The 23,297-nt window shown below is 38.8% G+C and overlaps 2 protein-coding genes across 4 annotated transcripts; one reads left to right on the plus strand and one right to left on the minus strand.

Moving 5' to 3' along the window:
- The first annotated feature begins 12,314 nt into the window (after positions 1-12,314).
- On the plus strand, positions 12,315-15,259 carry LOC116929622 (kanadaptin). Of its 2 annotated transcripts, none has more exons than XM_045177553.1 (7): positions 12,315-13,024; positions 13,086-13,602; positions 13,713-13,899; positions 13,959-14,113; positions 14,306-14,479; positions 14,541-14,954; positions 15,022-15,259. In XM_045177553.1, the coding sequence occupies exons 1-7, from the start codon at positions 12,552-12,554 to the stop codon at positions 15,160-15,162; spliced, it is 2,061 nt and encodes a 686-aa protein (XP_045033488.1). In that variant the 5' UTR covers positions 12,315-12,551; the 3' UTR covers positions 15,163-15,259. The 2 variants fall into 2 exon arrangements, with proteins under 2 accessions (XP_045033488.1, XP_032792783.1); XM_032936892.2 differs by having other exon boundaries at positions 12,316-13,024; positions 15,019-15,259.
- LOC116929623 lies at positions 15,188-16,770 on the minus strand. 2 transcript variants are annotated; one of them, XM_032936893.2, is made up of 6 exons: positions 16,564-16,770; positions 16,300-16,446; positions 16,091-16,244; positions 15,850-16,033; positions 15,621-15,782; positions 15,188-15,560 (listed from the first exon to the last, which is right to left on the minus strand). In XM_032936893.2, exons 1-6 carry the CDS (start codon positions 16,707-16,709, stop codon positions 15,433-15,435), a joined length of 921 nt encoding a protein of 306 aa, XP_032792784.1. In that variant the 5' UTR covers positions 16,710-16,770; the 3' UTR covers positions 15,188-15,432. The 2 variants fall into 2 exon arrangements, with proteins under 2 accessions (XP_032792784.1, XP_032792786.1); XM_032936895.2 differs by having other exon boundaries at positions 15,850-15,997; positions 16,564-16,768.
- Positions 16,771-23,297: the final 6,527 nt, after the last annotated feature.

Here is a 23,297-nt window from a genome sequence, read left to right on the forward strand (position 1 = left end):
GCTTGGCATGTTTCCTCTGGATTGCCAAAATTCCAGCATTTTCGGCACAGTGCCGATTTCAGTATGAATTGCCTGACAGGGAAGATTTCATGTGCCAAAATGACTTCATGAGGTAAGTATGATGTGTTGAAAGAGAGCGTGACGGCTTTCAGGGGTTGTCTACTGCCATCTGGCGCTAGGTATGAAAACCTCTGGACCTTCGTTACTCCTTGTTCAACCAAGAGGCCTAGAAGGTCTTCTTCTGAATCTTTTAACGATACGTTCCTGATTATGCCTCTTACGGAAGCTTCTGACAAGTGAGCTTCTAAAAGTGTGCAAATGCCACTCGCTGACTGTTTTCAACTCCAGTAGTTTTCTTTTTTGTACTGCTGATGCTGGGTAGATATGCAGATCCCCTTTATGGGTCCATTTGGTGCCCGCTTTCACCTGTCCAACGGCACCTGTGAGTGCACTCATGAAAAGGATTTTTTCGGAGATCCCCTGTTCGGGGAAAGATTTCGGTTCGCTGACAAGTTGAATAATCACCGGTGCACCACTACATGGTTGGTCGAAGAGGTCTGAGAAACGGGGGGGGGGCGCAGACTGTGGATTTCACTACGAATTTTGCGTTTAAATGAAGTTTCTTCGATCTCCATTGCGGCATTTGTTTGGATGGCACTAGATATTAGTGATTCCCTAGGGAGGTTCGTTCGACTCATTGCGTGGCGTGAGCCACACCATTACGCACGCTTGGTTGATTTGGGTTGGGGTAGTCGGCACAAAGAGAGTGATATGGCACTTGCTTGAGGCAGATGTAGCACACTTTTCAACACGTCTATCTACGTTCGGGTCTAAAAGGATTCTACGACAACCTTGAAATAAAGTTTTAACGAATTTGAAAGCTAGCAGACCACAGAAAGATTAGATTTTTGTTTACAATTTGTATGGATACTACCCAACAACCACAAATGTTTGTTATGCTGCTTTTAATCTACAGAGTAGTGGCGCAGTGGTATAATACAAGGGTAGTAATAATGGGGCATTGTGTTAAAAGCTGATCAAAGTATATTTTTCAACATTTTTATTGTAGGGAAAACCTTGTTTAAATGTGTTTTACGGAATTTTAGAAATTGGTTGCACAACAGACCTAGATTTTTTTAATTCTAAGGATTTTCATTGTAATTTGAATTGGTAATTAATTTAATTAAAAAAGAATTAGTAATTGCGTAGGCAACCCTGATATCTAGAGTAAACACATTAGCTATCCAGCCAAATATAGTGTTGAAGGCGACGAGAATTTTAGATTTTCGTCTGCAATTTGTATCGATACTACCCAACAACAATAAATCTTTGTTAAGCTGCGTCAAATCTATAGAGTAGTGGCGCAGTGGTATAATGCAAGGCTAGTGATACTGACGCATTGGGTTTAAACCTGATCGCAGTTTATTTTTCAACGTTTTTATTGTTGGGAAAACCTTGCTTAAATGTTTTTTTATGGGATTTTAGAAATCGGTTGCACAACAGACCTATATTTTTTGAATTCTAATGTTTCTTATTGTAATTTGAATTGGTAATTAATTTAATTTAAAAAGAATTAGTAATTGCGAAGGCAACCCTGATATCAATAGTAAACAAATTTGCTATACAGCCAAATATAGTATTGCAGACGACGATCATTTAAGATTTTTGTCTGCAATTTGTATCGACACTAACAGACAATAGTGAATTCTTTTCAACTTACATAACAATTACCAAATTGAATGGCATAGTGGTATAAGATGGTGCTCATGACAATATGGATCCGGGTTCGATCCAGACAACCAACATAGTTTTTTTTTTGGTCTGCAAATTAGTATGGGAAAATGGGGATTTGGAAGCCGTAATCGTTGGTAATTTCAAGGTTTTACATTTAATATTTTCTATTTCCTATCGAAATTTAAAACACAAATGGTAGAACTTGAAGGCAACAGTGGAATTTTCTTCGATACACAACATATAAACAAAGGAACAATAATAATGAACACATCAATAGAATGAGACACCATATATTTCTGATAACAAAATAAAACTATAAAACGTAAATATAAATACATTTTGATATACATAAAACTAGCTTTGCAACATACTGTTTAGCCATAAGTAAAGCAGACGATGATAAGTTTAGATTTGAATTGTGCAATTTATAGCGAGATTCGGTAACAAAATAATTGTTCTTTTCGATTTTTGTAAAATTAAATACGAAATTATGGTAAGCAAAAAAAAATCTTACACTAGGATTCTTTTTCGTTTTATCGGTTGGGTCTAGTTATGCGCTAGATCGATAAAACGGAAAAGTTTGTTATGACTGAAATTTTTTTCTTTATTCATATTTCGTATTAATTTTTACAAAAATCAAAAGCTCTTGATTAGTGCAATCGATTCCTGTAAAACTCAAAGCTTTCCGACCAATACTTTAGGAATTATTGTATTTTCAGAGTTTAGGAGGGAGGAGGGTGAGCTTACATACCGAAACTTTGAGATAATTGTTCGATTATTTTTCTTTGATTAACCCAGTAAATATTAGCATTTTCGTGATCCTCATATCACAAAGATTACGCTAATGCCGACGGAAACGTTTAAAAATTCGGTTTTGTTAGTAAAATATGTAGAAATAAATCAACCAATCGTTGTCGAGCATTACGGCAGTCATTTTACCGCGGAATTTTCGATTTTATTCAAACGCATAAACTCCTGCCTTAGTTTCGGATTCCGATTACTATAAAAATCGATACTTTCATTGCGTAGGAATTGCGGTATTGTCTTTTATTAATACACTTGGTTTTACTTAAATTGTTACTAGGGCTATGTTAATGTATATTGTTATGATCGCCGACTTTGTCGACGTTCACACCTCGACGGATTCCCCGGAATCACACCCCTTTTTGCTTCCCTATTTACTTGTATCTGTTTCACCTTATTCGACGGAACTCGACGATATAGGATCGTCGAGTGAGTCCTTTTTGGTCTTTCACGTCTCTCTGACGTTGAGTTGGACTCCTTTGTTTTCCCTTTGGAAGGATTTGAGGGCACTCTTGTGTGCCACCTTGAACTAAGACGACGCCGCCATCAGCTCGGTACTCTTTCTAATAGCCAGGCTAACTCATGTGATTTTCGTGTGTGAGTATCCTACTTTGTCTGTCTGTCTTCGTTGTGTTTATTGTTTGAATCGCATATGTGTAATTGCTGGTAACTGGGATCTCATATACATGACCAGTATTCTGTGTATGTGTGAGGAGCCGGAATACCACAAGTATGGCCGGTGGGGCGAGTCCAGGCTGACACGGTGTAGTGTGGCCGGGTAGGACTCGCTTGGTTTTGTCAGGAAAATAAAGACCGAGCTACTGAGACTTATTTGTGTTCTTTTCTATGCCTGAGATCCCCTGATTTCGTAACATGGTGTCAGAAGTGGATCGGGCCATAGAATGGTTGGAATTTTTCCAACCGCTCGATTGAACCTAATGTTTGTTTGCTTTCTGTGGTTTAAAAGTCATGTTTTAACGTCAATAATATTTCTCTTCTCCTAGTTTCACTTTCTAAAATTGACATGGCAGACGATCCGCTTGCCATTCTAATTGGGATCGTCCAAAATCAACACGATCTGCAGCAGCGTATGGTAGAGCAGAATCGACAACGTAATCATGAGCTTCCCACTTATAGCGGAAAGGCGGAAGAAGATGTTCTTGAATTCGTAGAAACCGTCAATCGGGAAGCAGTGGCCGGAAACTGGCCCGAAAATCAAAAACTACAACTGGCAAAAGGAGCATTACGGGAAATTGCTTCCGAGTGGCGTTGGTTACATGATGCGGCGACACCTCGGAATTGGGAGGGATGGTCGGCTGCTCTATGCGCGGCCTTTCGCAAACGCTATACGTTTGGAGAATGGGAGAAGATGGTAACCGCCAAAGTACAGCAGACCAATGAGACAGAACCGCAATATACATTGACCAAGGCTAAATTGCGCCGCCATTGTCCCTATCCAATGACGGAGGCAGACTTCGTCCCTTATCTTGTTCAAGGAATTCGCCATCGACAGTTCCGTACGGTTTTGCTACAGAACCTTCCTCCTACCACTACAGCGTTTATCCAGGTTTATGACCTGCTGGAACAAAATAGCGATAGAGCTCCTGAACGAGAATCGGAACTCGAAGCTCGAATTGAAGCTCAAACGCAAGAATTGTCGGAGCTAAGGAAACAGATGGGTAAACTCAGCGATTCCAACCGTATCAGACCCGGACGGGGCGACAGACGGACACCACTGGCAGAGAACGCTTGTGTTTTCAATGTAATCGACCTGGCCATATGAAAAGAGATTGTCCCGAAAGGAATCGTTCGGAAAACGACAAGGCCGGACCAGTGGGCCAGGCCCGGCAGTGAGTGCTCTTGAAGTCCCAACTAATCGGCCCATCGTGGACGTCACAATTCCGGGGATAGGAATTGTCAAGGCAATGGTCGACTCTGGTGCCAACACTAGTGTTATAAGACACTCCGTCATCGCATCAATTAATCATCTCATCATTCCTGTGTCTTCAATTCTCAAAATGGCGGACGGTCGCTCTGTAGAAACTGTTGGAGAATTAGATCTGAAGGTCGAATGGAAGTCAAAAAAGGAAAAGATAACTGTGCTGGTTTTGATGGAGCTCTCTCATGACCTCATACTTGGAACCGATTGGATTAATCAGATTGGCGGAATCTCCATCTATCCATCAACAAGTTCAGTAATCATCGAACCTTTTACCGACCACAAATTCCATAGTCCACCCGAAACCTATCGAACAGATCGTACCGTCATCATTCCACCCTTGTCACTCGCATTCCTACCAATACCAAAGCAAACCGACGATAAAGGTTCCAGCCGTTCACAGTGCCTTATTGTTAATCGTTCCTTCTCTGCTAATCCAGGTGCTGAGTGGGTGATACCGAACTCTATTCTAACGGAACTGGGAGACCACTATTATGTCTCTATTCTCAATCCATCGAAGAAGACGATCACCGTCCAGTCAGGACAGCAAGTATCCGTGATCGAATTAATTAAAGAAGCTCAGTGGTCAGTTTTAGGTGATAACGTGGAAGTAGGTAGTGTGTCGGGAGAAAAATTCTCAACCCCAGAGTTTCTACAACAAACTCTCGACACTATTCCTGTTGAGTATCGTTCTCAGATGGAAAAACTTTTGACCAGATACGGCCACCTCTTCCACGAGAACGATCCATCATTTCTCAAAAGTACCACAGTCGCCGAACATCACATCAACACCGAAGATCATCAACCGATACGATCAGCCCCATACCGAGTTAGTCATACGGAACGAGAAGCCATCCGCAGTCAAGTTGAGGAAATGCTGCAAGCCAGCATTATAGAACCATCTACTAGTCCTTGGTCGTCACCGGTGGTCATGGTTCCAAAGAAAAATGGTGAACTTCGATTCTGCATCCACTACCGGAAGTTAAATGCTGTCACGGTTCGTGACGTATACCCGCTGCCGAGAATTGACGATTTCCTGGATCACATTGGAGGAGCAACTGTGTTCACATGCTTAGACCTAAAAAACGGATACTGGCAGATCCCGATGGGTAAAGAGAGTCAACAGAAAACTGCGTTTGTCACGTCAGATGGATTATACCAGAGTAACCGCATGCCTTTTGGACTCTGTAATGGACCAGCTTCATTTCAGCGAACAATGGACGAAATTCTAACCGGATTGAAATGGAATGTTTGCTTAGTATACCTCGATGATTTGGTGATATGTGGTAAGACATATCAAGAACATCAAGATAAGTTAGAAACTGTGTTTCTGGCCATCGAAAAAGCTCAGCTTACTCTCAACCTAAGTAAATGCCATTTTGCTCAATGTCGAATCCTTTGCCTAGGTCATCAGGTGACGTGTGACGGTATCACTCCAGATCCTTAAAAAATCGATGCCATCATAGATTTTCCCTCCCCTGACAAGAGTGAACCCAAGCAAAGGATTTCAGTTCTACGAAGTTTTTTGGGAGCAGTTTCTTATTATCGGCGATTCTTTGACCATTTCGCATAACTCCTAGCACCCTTGTATGAACTTCTAAAGAAAAATGCCTCCTGGAAATGGGACAGGAAACACAAGCTCGCTTTCCAATACGTCAAGATGCGTCTGGTAAACGCACCGGTACTGAGTCACCCCACAGCAACAGGAAAATTTGAAGTTCATGTTGATGCAAGTGGAGTTGGCCTTGGGGCAGTTCTAATGCAAGCCAATCTTACCACAAATGAATTTCATCCTATTTCTTATCTTAGTCGTAGGCTGACTTCGGCGGAAGCTAATTACCATTCTAATGAGTTGGAATGCTTGGCTCTCGTGTGGGCATTGACTAAATTACGTCATTACCTATACGGCCAAGTGTTTACAGTCAAGACAGATAACAATGTCGTCCGATGGTTGTCACAGAAAAAAGACATTCGGGGAAAATTGGCCCGCTGGGTTCTGATCCTACAAGAATTCAATTTCTCCATAGAGCATTTTCGGTTCCTTTTAAGGAACCGAAAACAAAGTCGCCGACGCTCTTTCTCGTCACCCAGTGGCTGGGAATGATCCATCTTTTCCCGAAGTATTAAGAGATGTCTGTAACTATCACAATTATTCAAAAGAGGAACTAGCGGCATGGCAACAGGGCGACAGCACTATTCGAGAGCCACTCTTGCAACTACAAGGCCTACGACCAGACGACGGGCAAAGCAACGAAACCTTGGATAAGTTTGTTTTGAAAAACGGTGTACTCTACAGGAAAGGCGATGCCCATCAAAGAAAATTTCGGCTGGTCGTACCTTCACTGCTACGACGGGGAATTCTTAGTAATTGCCATGATACACCAGACAGCGGACATTTTGGTATTGCCAAAACCACAGAAAAAGTCAGCAGGAACTATTGGTGGCCAGGACTCTCCCTTAGTGTAAAGTCATACGTGGCTGCGTGCTCATTCTGTCAAAAGAATAAGAGTAAGACATCGACTCCTGTTGGCAAGCTTCATCCTATTCCACCACCAACAAGGATGTTTTCGTTGATAGGAATAGACCACCTCGGTCCTTTCCGACTAACTACCAGTGGTAATCGGTATCTCCTAGTGCCCATTGATTACCTGTCAAAATGGGTGATTGCCAAACCAGTAGCCAGTACGGCTGCCGCTCTCATTCGAACGTTTCTGGAAACGGAGGTGATTGCACAACATGGATATCCTCATCGTATCATCACTGACCGCGGAACTGGTTTTACGGCGAAACTTCTTCAGAATCAACTGCAGCAGTGGGGAATCAATAATTCTTTCATCACAACGGAACATCATCAGTCCAATGGTCAGGTAGAAAGAATCAATCGATGATTAGTAATGGACTTCAAACCATTCGTGAACATCACTCACTCTGATTGGGATGCCAAGATTACTCATGCAACACTAGCCATTAACACGGCAAAACAAGAGAGTACTAAAGCTTCTCCGTTTGAAATTGTGTATGGAAGACAACCAGAGTTTCCTAGTGAACGGCAGTTTCCCTGGCCTCCTGAGGACAAAGAAAGTCTTCAACATTTCCTGCATCGTGTTACACGCCTCAGAAAGAAAATCCAATGGAGACTCGTCGTTCAGCAACGCCAGGTCAAAGAACGGCACGATAAAAAACGGAAAAAATCACCACAATTCTCGGTTGGAGACACCGTATTGGTAGCAAGAACCCTACGTTTCCCTCAATTGACTCAAAAATTGTTGCCCAAGTTTATTGGTCCGTTCCAAATCGCCGAAAAAAGGTCATCCCTAATTTATCTTGTTGAAACTCTTCCAGCTGCTCGGAAAAAGATGTGGCATCGTTTCCCTGCACATGTCAATCAACTAAAGTTATTCAAAACCCCGAACGAAGTAGATTGGCCATCCTTAGGGCCAACGGAAGCCTAAAAATATGTCAAATTTGTGTTATCTAATTAATTCATTTCGGTTTCGGTTTTCGGTCGAAAAACTCGAGTCAGGAGAGGCCGTGTTATGATCGCCGACTTTGTCGACGTTCACACCTCGATGGATTCCCCGGAATCACCCCCCTTTTTGCTTCCCTATTTACTTGTATCTGTTTCACCTTATTCGACGGAACTCGACGATATAGGATCGTCGAGTGAGTCCTTTTTGGTCTTTCACGTCTCTCTGACGTTGAGTTGGAGTCCTTTGTTTTCCCTTTGGAATGATTTGAGGGCACTCTTGTGTGCCACCTTGAACTAAGACGACGAACTCGAGCTCGGTACTCTTTCTAATAGCCAGGCTAACTCATGTGATTTTCGTGTGTGAGTATCCTACTTTGTCTGTCTGTCTTCGCTGTGTTTATTGTTTGAATCGCATATGTGTAATTGCTGGTAACTGGAATGTCATATACATGACCAGTATTCTGTGTATGTGTGAGGAGCCGGAATACCACAAGTATGGCCGGTGGGGCGAGTCCAGGCTGACACGGTGTGGTGTGGCCGGGTAGGACTCGCTTGGTTTTGTCAGGAAAATAAAGATCGAGCTACTGAGACTTATTTGTGTTCTTTTCTATGCCTGAGATCCCCTGATTTCGTAACAATATGTAGGAAGTCAATGAGGTTAGAGTAGTGCACAGCAACACTTCTAGGCCCTAGCCTACTGAACTCCTTGTACAACTAAGATGTTGATTTCTTTTTAACATATAATTTAAACAACTAATTTAAACTTTTTTCCCCCTTGTTTATTTGAATCTGTCAGTCACCCAATAAACGCTATGCGCATTCACTAAGAAGAATGTTTTCACTTAAAATGCTCATTATGATTCCACCAAGCCTCCGACAGCTGAATGATATTAACACGATTACACATATATCAGGGTTTCACTTTGACATAAAATTACTATTATGTCTTAATATACTGATCTCGTACGAATAATAGGAATAGAAGTTTTGCAAAAACAATTAAACGAGTCATTTGAATTTTTCTTTGTCACATATTCATTGAATCGGACAACATTTTTTTTCAATAAATTGCAACATATGCATTCACTGGGAAGCATGTCTTCTTTTAACGAATTTTATGAGTTGTGACTCAGTCTCCAGCCACCGACCTCGGAACCGACAGGACAACGATAAAAACACATAGATTAATACTGGTCTCGTGCGGATCAAAAAGCAAAATAAATGGCAGTTTTGCCAGGATGACATTACCGAAAATTTAAAAAAGGCAAAAAAAAAATTTAAAAAAAATACATAAATAAAAAAAGGATTTACGTCAACATTGAACGAAAACGTTTCCGTTTATTTATTAGTAAAACAAGCTGATACTAAACTGAAACGAATCCGTTAAAAATTTTAATCTTAGAACGGAAACGGGTCCGTTTAGTAAAAGCGCTGTTTTTTGAAAAATCGGTTAACTGAAACGAATCCGATTCTGAAGCAGGGAGGGAGTAGCAAAATGCTTTTCCCTTCATGTGACTACAGCGTCAAAGAACGGAAAGGAATCCATTCTCCACCACTTGGGGGATCCGTTTTTGACCAACACGGAATCGGATCTGTATCAGTTTACTGATGAAGACAATGTTGAGATAGAATTGGGCCTAGGAATAAAATTTACGGAATAAAGGAATGAATAACGTACTCCGTTGTAACAAAGAAAAGGGGGGAAATCTAAATTATAGTTACTAAAACTTATTATTTAACGTGAAGGAGTTGGTTCTCCATAAGACGCTGCAGCCACAGCTAGGGCTTGCCCCGCGTTGATCGGGGTTACTTTTTGGTGATCGGGGTGGGTTTACTCTTTTTATTTCTCGCACCTCCGGGGCGTGGGGCAAGTGATTCATGCCCCGATCTTTATCGGGTTCTTGCGGGCTACCCGGCGGGTTCGTCCCACGCTCTGACCTGGGTTCGCCCCGCGGGTTTACCAAGGGTTTAACACGTCCTTTACTACAAACTATGATTTGTTCTACGAGAGAAGTTGTATTACCTGTGAAGAAGTGAGAATACAATCTGTATTGGAATCCGGGAGAGTAGACATGACCATTACACAACAGGGGCGAAAGGGGACTCCCCGCGCGAGGGCTCCTCCCTTGGGCACCTCAGGCTTGGGGGTATGGGTGCCGTGTTGCCAGATGTGGCGTCATCACATTACCAAAGCTTTTTTCAACCTACAAACAACGAATTACACTGCATGTGAGCGTAAGTTAGTTCTTCATCATCAATGTCATCAACACTCGCATTCTCGATTTCACGAATAAATACATCGACATTCACATTTTCTAGCAATCCTGCTCTGTACCATGAGCGCAGACATAATAAGGCTTCTACGGTTTCAGGGCTGAGACTCATTCTTGATATACCGAAATGGTTGTGGTTCAACATCGTCATTGTCTTCATCACTGAGATTTTGCAATTCCAGACTGGTACAGTGCCGGTCCAGTTATAGAACCGCCTAGCTATGGAACCGGCTCGGTTATCGAACCGATTTTTCTTTGCCGTGTTTCAGCGCCACCGTTGGCCGTATTATGAACTATATCGATTTTTTATGGCGGAAATGAATGGGTTTTGCCTTTTAAAACATGCAAAAAAATATTACTGTAATGGGTTTTATCTTTTTCGGCAATGTTGTACTTACGTTACGTTCAATGACCTAACTAATAATAATAGGCGGTAAAGTTATTCATACCAAATACAATAGAAAAAATTGGTCATTGTGTTACTTTTCTCTGCGTCTGATGCGTAATACCAACAGCATTACCACTGTGCTATGTGCACTTACATTCTAAGACCGTCAAAGTTTTAGCGATGAAAGAACCGACGATAGGTGGCACTAAGATCCGGTGCTTGGTTATAGAACCATTCAGTTATAAAACCACGCACAGGCCGGTTCTATAACTGGACCGGCACTGTATCTGATAACACCGAAGTCGATCGAATATTTGGTCTTTTATTTTCAGACCCTACTGCAGTCTTAGAAATTTTTATTCTTCGCCATTATTCAACAAATTCTGTTCGTACGAAGGAGAAAGACAACGGACAAGTTAGTCGCCATTTGCTAATAGCTTCGTCTAATTCATTGTCGAATGTCAAGTATCTGACTCACTAACTCTGTCTGACCTATGACAATATATGTACAGTACCCACCAAACGATAAGGTACACCCGCGTTTTTTAGTGCATTCTTATGGCGCTACGGATCTTAGGAAAACTTGAATATCTTTTTACTGATAAGGACTAAATTTTTTTTTCTTTTATCCTCTATCAGAAGAGAAAGTGCTCTAAAAGTTATCTTAACATGAAAAAATTGCAGAAGTTACACCCAGGGCGCTAAAGTATCATTCACATGATTAGGTACACCACTTTTCTCCCCATAAACGCCATGTTAATACCGACGTTTCCCAAAATATAAATAAAATACTTCAAAACATCCTTAAATTAATTGTTTTATGCCAAACGACGCGTTTTTCTTTACTCTATTAGAATATAGTGCATGTTTTTGAATTATTTGAACTAAAAAAATGCTTCCCTATACCCTAAAGTTGTTACACTCAAATGTTTTACAGAGAAAATTAAGATTTTTGCTTGCGCCACCAGGGGCACTGGGATCAATTTCTAGTGCTCAGATTTTTTTCCTTTAAACACAGCTAGATTATTCGTTTTAAAAAAAAAAATTTTTTGATTTTATTTTATCATAAGAAGAATGAATTTAATCTGTTTTGTTTGTTGCTGTAATGTATAACAACAACTAAAAGAATGTCTGTGAATTTTTTGTTATACTGTATAATATAATATAACTTATACATTAAGGCAACAATCAAAACAGATTAAATATTTTCTTCTTATAAAAAACAATTATTTTTTATTTTATTTTTTTAATACGAAAAATCTAGCTGTGCTTAAAGAAAAAAATCTGAGCACTTGAAATTGATCCCAGCGCCCCTGGTGGCGCAAGCACAAATCATAATTTTCTCTGTATGTTCTCTGTATACTCAATACTCCCCAGTAGATAGTAGGGCTGGTAGACCAAAAATGATGAATGAATTTGATTGGCTTATTTAAAAATTCCGAACAAATTTTTCGTCTGGTCAAATTTTGCAGGGAGTGACGGGGCGGATCGGGGCGACCAAATCTCGGCCCTCGCCCCGCTCAGAGTTTACAAATCCAAAACCCAGCACCAAAAAAATCGCTTCTTTTTTTTACGACCCGCGGGCTGCCCTGATCAAAGTTGATCGGGGCCGAGCCCTAGCCACAGCAGACCAACATTGGCATAAATGAGATTTTCGCATTTGTGGAGAACGCGCATCCCTGGATGTTTTGCTACTCTATTCGACAGAACACTGTCAACGTTTCGCCTGCTTTCGAGGAACTTCTCTGTTACGGTGTTTCGCAGTTTAGCATATTTTGCTAAAAGGTCTAAAGCGTCTAAAGTCTAAACCGCGAAACAAAGATTTTGGTTCCGCATTAAGTTTCGCGTTTTAGTCGAAAAACGTTTCGCGTTTCGCTTTCGTATTTTAGGACACCCTTAGTTTTGTGTTATTATTATTGTGGAATCACTTCACCAACATCCGAAATGGATGATGTTGCAGAAGTTTTTAAGTGTACTGAAAGAAATACAACTAATACTCCAGTATTTAAAAAACCAGTTGTTGTAGGCAAAAGACCAGGAGTGAACATTTCGCGCCCAAAGTCTGATACTGAACAAGCATGTGGTAAAAACAAAAATTCATCGAAGCAAACACTATCTTCCGAAACAAGTTATGTGAACGCAGATAAGGAAACAGGCTCGGAGGTTTGTGTGCAAAAATCAGAATCAGTTATTCAGATTGAAAACAATACATCATGTTCAGTACAAACAAAGCCCTTGAACTTGAACTATGTAGTCCCATCAACATCCACTGTTTGCCCTTTGCCATACATGATTGAAGTTCTTAAGGATGGTGTAATCTTGCAGTGTGAAGACATCAAAACTAGAAAAAAGCCATTTCTTGTATTTGGTCGACTCCCAGCATGTGATTTTGTTCTACAGCATCCATCAATCTCCAGGTAGTTATCTAAAAGAACATTTAAGCATGAATGATTGTTAATCAACATTCAACTATGCCAGGTATCATGCCATTTTACAATACAAAAATGAAAATGAGAAAGATGGCACTGGTTGGTTTTTGTTTGATCTTGGAAGTACTCATGGAACATTCCTAAATAAACAACAGATTCCCCCCAAAGTGTACTGTCGTGTGCATACTGGCCATGTTTTCAGATTTGGAGTTTCTTCAAGATTATTTATACTTCAAGGCCCAGAAGAAGATCAAGAAGCTATTTCAGAACTTAGTGTTACTGAACTTAAAGAACTGAAATTAAAAAGAGAATTAGCTCTTGAAAAAATTGACTGTGAAATGTCAACTGAAGACAATATTGGTGTTTTATCTGCTAGTGTGCCACCCTCCACAAGCACTGGTATTAACTGGGGCATGGGAGAAGATGCTGAAGATGAAAACCCTCTAGCTGAAAATCCATTTTCCATAACTGATGATGTTCAAGTTGATGAAAACGTATACTTGGACGATCCTAAGAAAACCCTTCGTGGCTGGTTTGAAAGAGAAGGCTATGAACTTGAATACAGGGTATATCTATTGTCCATCAGGGCCAATAAAAATTTTTTTTTATTTTTTGCCTTATTACACCACCATTTCTACATAGCTGATTAAAACATTTCTCTCTTTTTTCGATATAGGTTGAAGAAAAAAACTATGCCCATTTCATTTGTCGTGTTGAGTTACCAATTGACTCCACTAATGGAGCACCTATCGTTGCGGAAGCGTCGGTTAAAGGTGGAAAGAAAAAAGAAGCCGTAGTTCAATGTGCCTTAGAAGCCTGTCGCATACTTGACCGTCACGGATTGCTACGGCAGGCTAAACATGGTACAAAAACTTTAACATTGAATTTGCGCAGAATGTGTTAAAGCTTATTTCTTTCCTAGAGAGCAAGGTACGTCGAAGAAAGCGACAGTACGATGAAGATTATTATTCCAGTGACGAAGACACATTTCTTGATCGAACTGGGGCTGCAGAAAGGAAGAGACAAGCGAGAATGAAAGGCCAAATGTCGGATGTTGTTGAGACATACGAAAGTTTGGTAAGTTAACGGTTAACTTAATCTTACATCACGTAAGATTTTGTGATGTCATCACAAGATCATGTATTTTTATTATTTTATTTAATTTTATTTGCTTTTTTATATAATTTAAATTTTTTTGTGTTATTAATTTTTTAATTTTATTATTATTATTATTATTATTATTATTTTTATTATTATTACTATGAATAGTCAGTTAAGTACAAAGCTGTAGCCACCGAGGTCCTCAAAACCCAACAGACCTTAACTCAAATGAATGCGCAGACACGCAAGCCAGACAAAATTGATGCAGATGATGTGGACACCTATCTAGAAGCGCTACAGACCTACGAATTAAGCAATAAAACGTCAGCGGCAGCTCTTCGAGTAAGATTTGAAATGTTTTTAAATGATCTTTAACAAATTATTCAATTGCATTTCTTCGTAGCAAAAACTTGTTCTACTTCAGAAAGAAGAATTGAGATTGAAAACTTTACTTGATATCGCACGCCCTGCTATTATTGATGCCTCTAAACTACCGGCTTCAAACATGGTGGCCAATCAAACAAAAACTGTACGTGAGGCGTCGTTACGTAACCAACGTGAAGGCAGAGTTGACTCGGGAAAAAGTTACGAGAAGAAAAGTATCCCTGTTGCGGGAGATTTGAAAGCGCATGGAGTTACACTGAATTCGCAAGATGGCGTAGTCACTGAACTACATATGTCTGAAATAATTCAAGAACCTAAGGAAGAAAAACTAAAAAATGAAGCTGGCTTAAGTGAAGTGCCTGGCGATAGCGAAAAAATTGGTTTAGTGATTAGAAAACGAAGGAAGAATAAAATTGGACGAAATGGGCCAGAGGTAGATTTGACAGAAATGTTTCCATTAGATTTTAAGTAATTGGTTATAATTTCTCTTTCCATAGCAGTGGACGGAAACCACAAAGTTAAGCGGTAACCTGAACTCCCATTACGGTGGCTCGGATGATTCTAAGTACGACATGTGGATACCACCGGAAGAACAGAGTGGCGATGGGAAAAATGCGTTAAACAGAAAATACGGTTATTGAAGTTCATGGCCGATAAAATTCATGATTTATTTTTTTTCTTGTTTATTTTGCTTAATGCGCGGAAGGAATACAAAATCAGATTTCTCCACCTCCTTAACTCGCCCTTGCAACTGAGTTTGTATGGTTTATTTTCCTGGAATTCCTTGATCTTGCTTCCAATGGGAGGGATTGGTAAACGGGTTTTTCCCTGCATAACGCTACAACCTTTCCTGGTATGTAGGATTTACCGATGTGTAAATCGGTAAATAATGGTAAGAATATGATGCTGTTTTATGAATTTGGCGACCTCGACAATAATGCTCTACGAGCACTTTCGTCTGATCTACCACTTCCCGGCAGACGGCGTGATAAGCGTTGCGACTGAAATGACGAGTTAACAATTTTTCTACGAATTACTCCTGCAAATGATGTGAAAACTGTAAGATACCAAAAGAAACAAAATAAGTTATGAACAGTACCTTGATTCTCTTCTACTTCAGAGCTAATCACTGATTTCCCACGTTTAATATTACATCCATTACTCTTCAGAATTTCTGACTTGAGCAAATCTAATGTTGTCCTTAGTTCACTAGGGAAATTTTTGTTTGAAGCAGCAGATGAAGAATTTTCAGTGACAAAACCTTATTTAAACCAGTTTTCAAAATCTCTTTCAATGTTTTTGAGGAAAAATCAAAGGAAATGTGATACCTGGTAAATTAGTTTTAACTTCTTCGTACTTTGTGTGCAAGATATCAACATCTGTGAGGCTGTTCATAGATAAACCTTCACAGTCAATTAATCTACATTCATAATCAATCACATTATTCCCATGGTCAACCTCTTCCTCTAACTGGCGCTGTGGATTTAACAAGGCATAAATTTTTTTTGTTTTTTAAAAATAAGCTTTCTCCTATAGAGCCAGATAATTATTATCCTATAATACAAGTACCTTGTTGGGTGTGCTAGAAGTACAAAATAAAAAGGCTTTGCTGAGAAATAGTTTATAAAAAATAAACTGGGCTTCCAGAACATCCCGTTCCTTCAGTTCAATTACAAACATCATAAATTCTTGGAATTCACACAATGTAAAGCGGATCTTGGATCTAAAAGGAAAGCCAAGTTACAACACTCCCAGTATAAATATTTATCATAACATACTTAGATTGCTGGGTAAAATAAAATCCATACATCAGATAGAGTCCACCAACTCTTGACTCAAATGTGTGGCTGGTATTCAAAACAATAGTTTTTGCTATCTCCAAGAGCTCACTGGCAAGCTGAGGGAGTTCATCAGAACTCCGTCCACTATGATGAATATAAATAAAAAATAAAAAATAAAATATATTTATAGATCAAAATTTAATGACGAGAAAAAGGGGAAAAAAAGGAATTTTGATGCATCCAACCAATCTTTTGACGTACCAAAATATCAATTCAAAATTTGACTTTTTCCATATCAGTGCAAAGTTTGCAAAACTAAGATTAGTTTTTGCTAAAAGGGAGAATTTTTCTACCAATAATTCACAGTCGTTTAAGCTTCCAACTGCAACGATATGATCATCGACCATCTTGGTTTTTGAAAACAGTGGCTGTATCACGATTCAGTCACGAAGTATAAACAACTGCTCGTAGCCGCTCTATCCAAGGCCTACTTAATGCTTAAGGCCTGTAAACTCAAATACCTCCTATGGCGGGTAGGCGTTCCCTAGTAAGAGCCAATCAGACAAAAAAACAAGGGTTACGACGACACCATCTGGCGCTCGCAATTATAGCCTCGTGGAAAAATACCCCCCAAAAAACTTTAACACTTGTTATAGTTAGCCTACATAAACATATGAATAAAGATCAAACAAAAGGAAATCAAATTATTGAAATGAAAAGTGTGCTAGTTTGACAGCAATATGGCAATTGAGTTGTTAAAAAGAAAAAAGTAGTATGTTAAAAATATATAAGTCTTATTATCATGTTAATGAAAAATGTTTTTCTTGTTCTTGTAGTTAATTGAATTAATCACTTAGGAAAAAAATATATAAACGGATTAAACATTTTCAAATAGAGATAAAATAAAAAATTTTACTCACATTGATAACATGACATAATATAGACTTGAACCGACATACTCATATCTATAATTTTCTAGACAGAGTCATTAACCACCATGCTAATACCGATGCAAAATTTTATTCAAATGGTGAAAGGTAATGATGAAAATATTACTTTGTGGACACAAACCTTTTTCAAAGAGGTTATTTTTTACACTTACTGGAATTCTTTAACTAAAAGTTAAGGATTCTAAGATACTCTTAATAAAAAAATACAAGGAAAACCTGTTTTTGCTTAATCTTGTATTTAGGTTTTCGAAGCAGTAGCAGTAGCGAGCGCCAGATTGTGTCGTCATAACCCTTGTTTTTCCTCTGATTAGTTGTTGTTAGGTAACGCGTCACCGCCATAGGAGGTATACGAGTTTACAGTCATTAAGCATTAAGTAGGCCTTGCTCTATCTAAGGAGATTTGACGGTACAGGTACAGTATCCTGCACAAAAATCCGAACACCGATTTAATTTTTTAAAGCTACCTATTTGCAGGGTAGCGGGTTTTTTGTTTTTTTAAGGGGGAGGGTAGACGGGGTGATGGACACGACAGGGCAGGGTTGGGTAAGTCTAGACCTAAAAAAAAATGCCTTAAGGTATTACGCTTTAAGGCAAGTTACAGGTTAGGACATTTTTCCCATATAGCACATTTCTGCCGTCGGATGTCCGAATCATGGCCGAACATCCGTTAGATATCTATGTACTCAATGGGTAGTTCCAGGGATGTCCGTCGGCTAGTCACCTTGGAAGTGCAATGGATGTGCGAAAATTATATTCTACGGACCTCCTTCCAACAGCCAAAAAGATTTTCAATTGTTTCATTTAAGGATCGGCCTCGAGCCAATCGGGGCGCTTTTTTGCAAATCGGGTTTCTCATTTCGGGCCATCGAGGCGTGGGTCAGGGTGGAAAACTCTTCTCCCCGAATTCAATTGGGGTTTGCAATGAATTGGATTGAAATCAATCGATTCATCAATGCAAAAAACATTATCGATTGACTGTTTCACCCGATCTATCCGATAACAACCCCGATAATAGCTCGTTCTACCCGCTTGCCCCGATTTTTACTCTGAAACCGGAAGAACGGCATTTTTTTTCTTTTGCTTCGGGGCAATGGGTTAACCTCAAATTTTTCCCCGCACCGCCCCGGTTGAAAAAGTGGCACCTCATTTCAACCCCGAATGCACTTTATCGGTGCGGGGCGGTTAACTCAATTAGAACTAATTGGGGCCGATCACTAAGTTTCATTATTATTTGTCAAAATTTCTTGAGAGGGGGAAAACTTAACCGTGTTCAAATTTTTCCCTTGAACGTATTTTTATTTGAAGTCCAGCATTTAAAATGAAAAATTTAAAAAATAAAGGAGTAATGATCTATTTGCCGGATGGTTTATTTTAAAATTTATTACAAAAAATGAATAAAATATATGAAAGTCGTGAGTTTGTTTGCACAAGCTTTCCGTTTAGCTTACGGGAACCAAGCCATTGAAAAGTAACTCACAGAAAATAAATATTATTCGGCATCTAATAATATTAAAAGCAAGTATACTTATGATAGGATTATAATTTCAAATAATAAAAAACTACTTTAAACTTAATAAATCATGCTGAAGTTTAAAATTCAAAAAATATTTAGCATAAATTGTTTAATTTCAATTTATATACCTCTGGTTTAACCTAAGTTCGACATCATCTTGACTTCTTAAAAATCCTGTATGTGATTTGTTATCGAAAAAGCTCAAGGGTTTTACAACAATTCGATTGTATTGTTCGAAAATGATACATAATATATCTGTAGGTTGGCACAGTGGAATAAGATTCGACTGTGATGCGGGAGACCCGAGTTCGAATCCTGGTATAGCCTAATGTTTTTTCATGAATAGATGTCCAATACATGTCATATTTATAGCCAAATGAAAGCCCGTTCGGATATCCTTAGAATGTCTGACGGCGCTGTTTAGGGCGGTCAAAACCAAAAAAAAATACATCCGCCGGACATCCAAATCGGATATCGGGCTGTCCGGAGGATATCAAAAAGATGTACTCAACATCCGACCCCGACATCTGTCGGACATCCGACGGACTGCCTTGTGTTATGTGGGTTGCAACCCCCAGGGTGGTGTGTTTTTTTAAACGACAGTTGGAAATTTAGGGCTGGGGCTTGGAAATGTTGCTTACCGAAACAATTTAGCTTATGTCCCAGCTGCCTGTGAATGTTTACGTCGTTGTCAATGGCGTAGGTGTATCCTTTCTTAATGTGATGCTGGAGATCCGTGTTCGATTTCAGATGAGAAAATAAATTATAGTAGTTAATACCTTACGAGAAATTCTCGTTCATATACAAAACAAATTTTCATCGAGCAATATGTGCTTTTCTTTGTTTATTAAATAACTTAAAAAATTATAATTTACTTCGTAAAAAAAAATATATTCCCAGCATGTTCGAATGAAGAATATTATAAAGATACCAAATATATCGCAATACCTTATCGGGAATCGAACTCTGATCTCCGGTGTCGCAATCAGAGTCTCTACACATATGCCATCTGTATTGACATAATTGTGCACAGGCAGTTGTGTAATTAATTTTGGGTAAGGAATATTACACAGCCTAAATCCAACATTCCCAACTGACGTTAAAAAAAAACACATCACCCTGGGGGTTGCAAAAATGTCCCGACCTGTTATTTGCCTTAAAGCGTAATGCCTTAAGGCATAAAAAAAATTTCTAGACTTACCCAACCCTGCCCTATGTGTCCATCACCCCGTCTACCCTCCCTCTTAAAGAAAAACAAACAAAAGACCCTTTACCCCGCCAATGGTTGGCTTTAAAAAATTAAATCAGTGTTCAGAATTTTGTGCAGGATACTTTACAGTAGTGTACTGAAACAGAGCTCGGCGTAAGTCGCCCCTCCCAAAGGTGATGCTTCAAATGAAATGACAACTTTAACGTGGGCTCTTATGGAAGAACCCGAGTTTTCAGTTTTTTTTAGCAAAAAATGGGTAACAAGACAGTCTGGGGGAAAAAATGTTAAAGTTAAGAGAACGGCACATTTTTTGTTATCTTTTGCGGCTCTGTACTTCATTTCTAACTATTTTTAAATAATAAATGAAATTTAACCACATGGCGCACTTTTTTTAAAATTAGTACAGCCCCCGCAAAGCACGTTTATGGATTTGTTTGTTTTTGTACACTACTCCGTGGGAAGTTCCATGTCTGTACTCAACCAAAGGTGTGCGCTTAACCGTTCCTAACCGGTTAACCACCGTTTAATTCATTTTACCGGTTAAACCGTTTAAGATTTTTTTTTGTTAACCGTGGTTAACCGATAATTTTTAAACGGTTAAAATGGTTAAATTTCTTTGAAAAAGTGGCCTTTTTCCCGACACCTTTTTATTTTTGGGACATGTCATACCCCAAATGAACTAATCTGGCAATGCCCCAAAATTCTTCCACTCGATAGTGTAGGACTGTAGGTACAGCTAGTGCCATACGTGTCTCTGAAACTACATTTCAAAGTTCAAATTCTGATTAGTATGAGTTCTGAGACTATGAGCATTAGAGAACTAGAGATCTCGTCATTTTATTCAAATATTAACAAAAGCAAACAAAAGATCTCTCCTAGAAGTGGATGCTGAGATTTTATGTCAACTTAACGAAGGTATACAATTGGTTGTAAATTTGTTATTAAGACCTTGTTTGAACTTCATTTGTTTGACTACTACTTTATAGTTGTGATTCATTGTCAATAGAGCAGTAAAACATCCTACGTTGTTCGTTCTCCACAAATGCGAAAATCTCATTTGTGTCGAAGTTGGTCTGCTGCGGCTGCAGCGTCTTATGGAGAAACCAACTGGCAACTTCTTCATGTAAACACTTAATGCTTACTCTTTAAAACACATTGAGTTTTTCTTTAAAATGTACTTGTGTTTACATACATATTTGGTAATTTTATACGTTGGAATAATAATAAGTAAAAGTTAGAATTCAAATTTGAATTACGAGCCTCATCAAAATGGCCGGCGCAATGGATGCCGGGAAGGGGCCAAGGGGGGTACATTTAATTGTAATTTGTGGTTCTTAAACTATAAAAATCGAAGTAAAATATCATATCAAAACGTGCTGGAGATAATAAAGAATCTCAAAAATATATTTTCTGTTTAGGTTGGTGTATATTAGAAACCAAACAACGTACCCAAAAATGTCTGTTTTTGGCCCTTCCTCCCCCACGGAAGGGCGAATTTCGTGAAAAAATATGGAAAAGGAAAAAAAATTCAAAATCAAACAAATTTTTAGCGTTTTGTCGCAAAGGTCCAATACTGCGCTTGATCGATTAAATGAAAAAATTTTGTTTCATTATTATTTGCTATTCATTTTTATGAAACCTTTTAGTTTTGGACGTATAATTGTGTCGAAATTCATTTTTCAATTCTTTCACAATTCATTCACGCAACACCCCGAAAAATCTGCTTAGATTTATCATTGCCAATAATAATTATTTTATTAAATATTAAGCAATAGTAAATCTTGCATAAATAAAGCAGAGGAAAAAACCACAGAAAGAGTATTAGGGCTATAGTTAAAAAATGTATTGGCATTTCTAATCATACACATCAAGTAGGCTATTCTCGCTCGAACTATTCCTTGTCAGCTGGCGAGTCTTGCTGATTTTCGTCTTCATCTGAAGAACTGGAGGAGCTATTGGTATGATCGTCGTCTTCCAAATTCTTAAAGCAAAAGACTGACTTGGTAATTTTTTCCTTCAAATTAGCCAATTCACGTGAAAGCAGAAAATATCTGCCACGAACTACTTGACAATGGATCCGACAAGAGTTTCATGGATTCCATTTCCTTTTCTAATTTCTATTTTTGGTTTGTCAAAGCATCGCAATAATTAATCATTTCTTCTTCCACTTGAATTATTTCTTCCTCGTAACGCTGCATCAGCATCCAGGTATTGATTAGATCGAAATTTTCACGGGATATGACTATATGTTATGAGAGTAGAAAATTAGTGGCAATTCATAATAGTATCAGACCATGATAGTATCTAAAGTAATTACTTCCATCCGTTTCCCATGGGAAGACAACGTCATAAAAATTACTTTCCGAAATTTCACCCCATTTGTCTATTTCACTATCGAATTCTTTAGACATAGACAATGTTTTCCTTTCACGGCAATCTTTCACCGCTTCATTGATTTGAGAAATAAGTAATTTTGCTTTGCTTTTGGCTACGCTCACGCATTCTTATACGTTCTTTTGAAGTACCTATAAGCTAGTAATATGAATTAAATAATTGCACATTTCTTGTGCTTACAAATAACTTACTTGCAATCAGAGCAATTCTTCTTTCAATTCGTTTAATGTGAAGGTAAGTGCCTTCTAAATCCCCTCGTTCATAAGAGAGTGGCCAATTGAAAAAGAAGAGTTTTTCTGAAAAATCAAGACCGTTTGCATTAACGTAGGCTAAATTTTCATGGAAATCATACTAAAATAATACAATAATAATACCATTGCTTTCGTTGGCCTTTATTTTTAATTCCTCTAGAATAAGCGGAAGTTGTTTTTATGAAATGCCTTTTTTTAAATCAATTTTTGGAGTTTGCTGCGATATTTAGGAGCCTGTTTCCGGGCCTGAAAGGGAGGAATTCGCTGCAATACATAGAGAAAGCAAAATATATTGTTCTCACTAGACGAGAACCTGAAAATGATTGCGAGTTGGGTCAGCTGTTGCGAGCAGCTGACAGTATTGGACTAGAAAGTCTGTGACGAAATGTTGTGTAATATTCTTTGAAGTTGAAGGTTCCTAATAAGAGAATTAGTTAGAATAGTGAAAGGGAAGAAAATCATGATGCGTAATACCTGGTAAATAACAGGACACACATACACAACAGAAAGAAAGAGTGATGATCACTCGCATAAGTTGGAAAGATGACAGATCAACCTGGTAAAGGAAACATTGAATTAGAAAGATGCACAGGTCATAACGATATGTGAACATTACCAATGATGTGAAGAAAGGACATGAATCACAATGTCTCACAATCACAGGCCAAATATAATCA

Source organism: Daphnia magna, linkage group LG8 (genome assembly GCF_020631705.1).
Source record: "Daphnia magna isolate NIES linkage group LG8, ASM2063170v1.1, whole genome shotgun sequence".
Lineage (NCBI taxonomy): Eukaryota > Metazoa > Arthropoda > Branchiopoda > Diplostraca > Daphniidae > Daphnia > Daphnia magna.

Excerpts from the sequence above, each read along its gene's own strand:
- LOC116929623 (XM_032936893.2), bottom strand. The coding sequence starts at position 16,709 with ATGGTCGATGATCATATCGTTGCAGTTGGAAGCTTAAACGACTGTGAA. Across the intron at positions 16,245-16,299 it reads TATTTTACCCAGCAATCTAA|ATCCAAGATCCGCTTTACAT; the intron begins GTATGTTATGAT and ends CTTTCCTTTTAG. Across the intron at positions 15,561-15,620 it reads TGAAGTAGAAGAGAATCAAG|GAGTAATTCGTAGAAAAATT; the intron begins GTACTGTTCATA and ends CATCATTTGCAG.
- LOC116929622 (XM_032936892.2), top strand. The coding sequence starts at position 12,552 with ATGGATGATGTTGCAGAAGTTTTTAAGTGTACTGAAAGAAATACAACT. Across the intron at positions 13,603-13,712 it reads GCTATGAACTTGAATACAGG|GTTGAAGAAAAAAACTATGC; the intron begins GTATATCTATTG and ends TTTTCGATATAG. Across the intron at positions 13,900-13,958 it reads GCTACGGCAGGCTAAACATG|AGAGCAAGGTACGTCGAAGA; the intron begins GTACAAAAACTT and ends TTTCTTTCCTAG.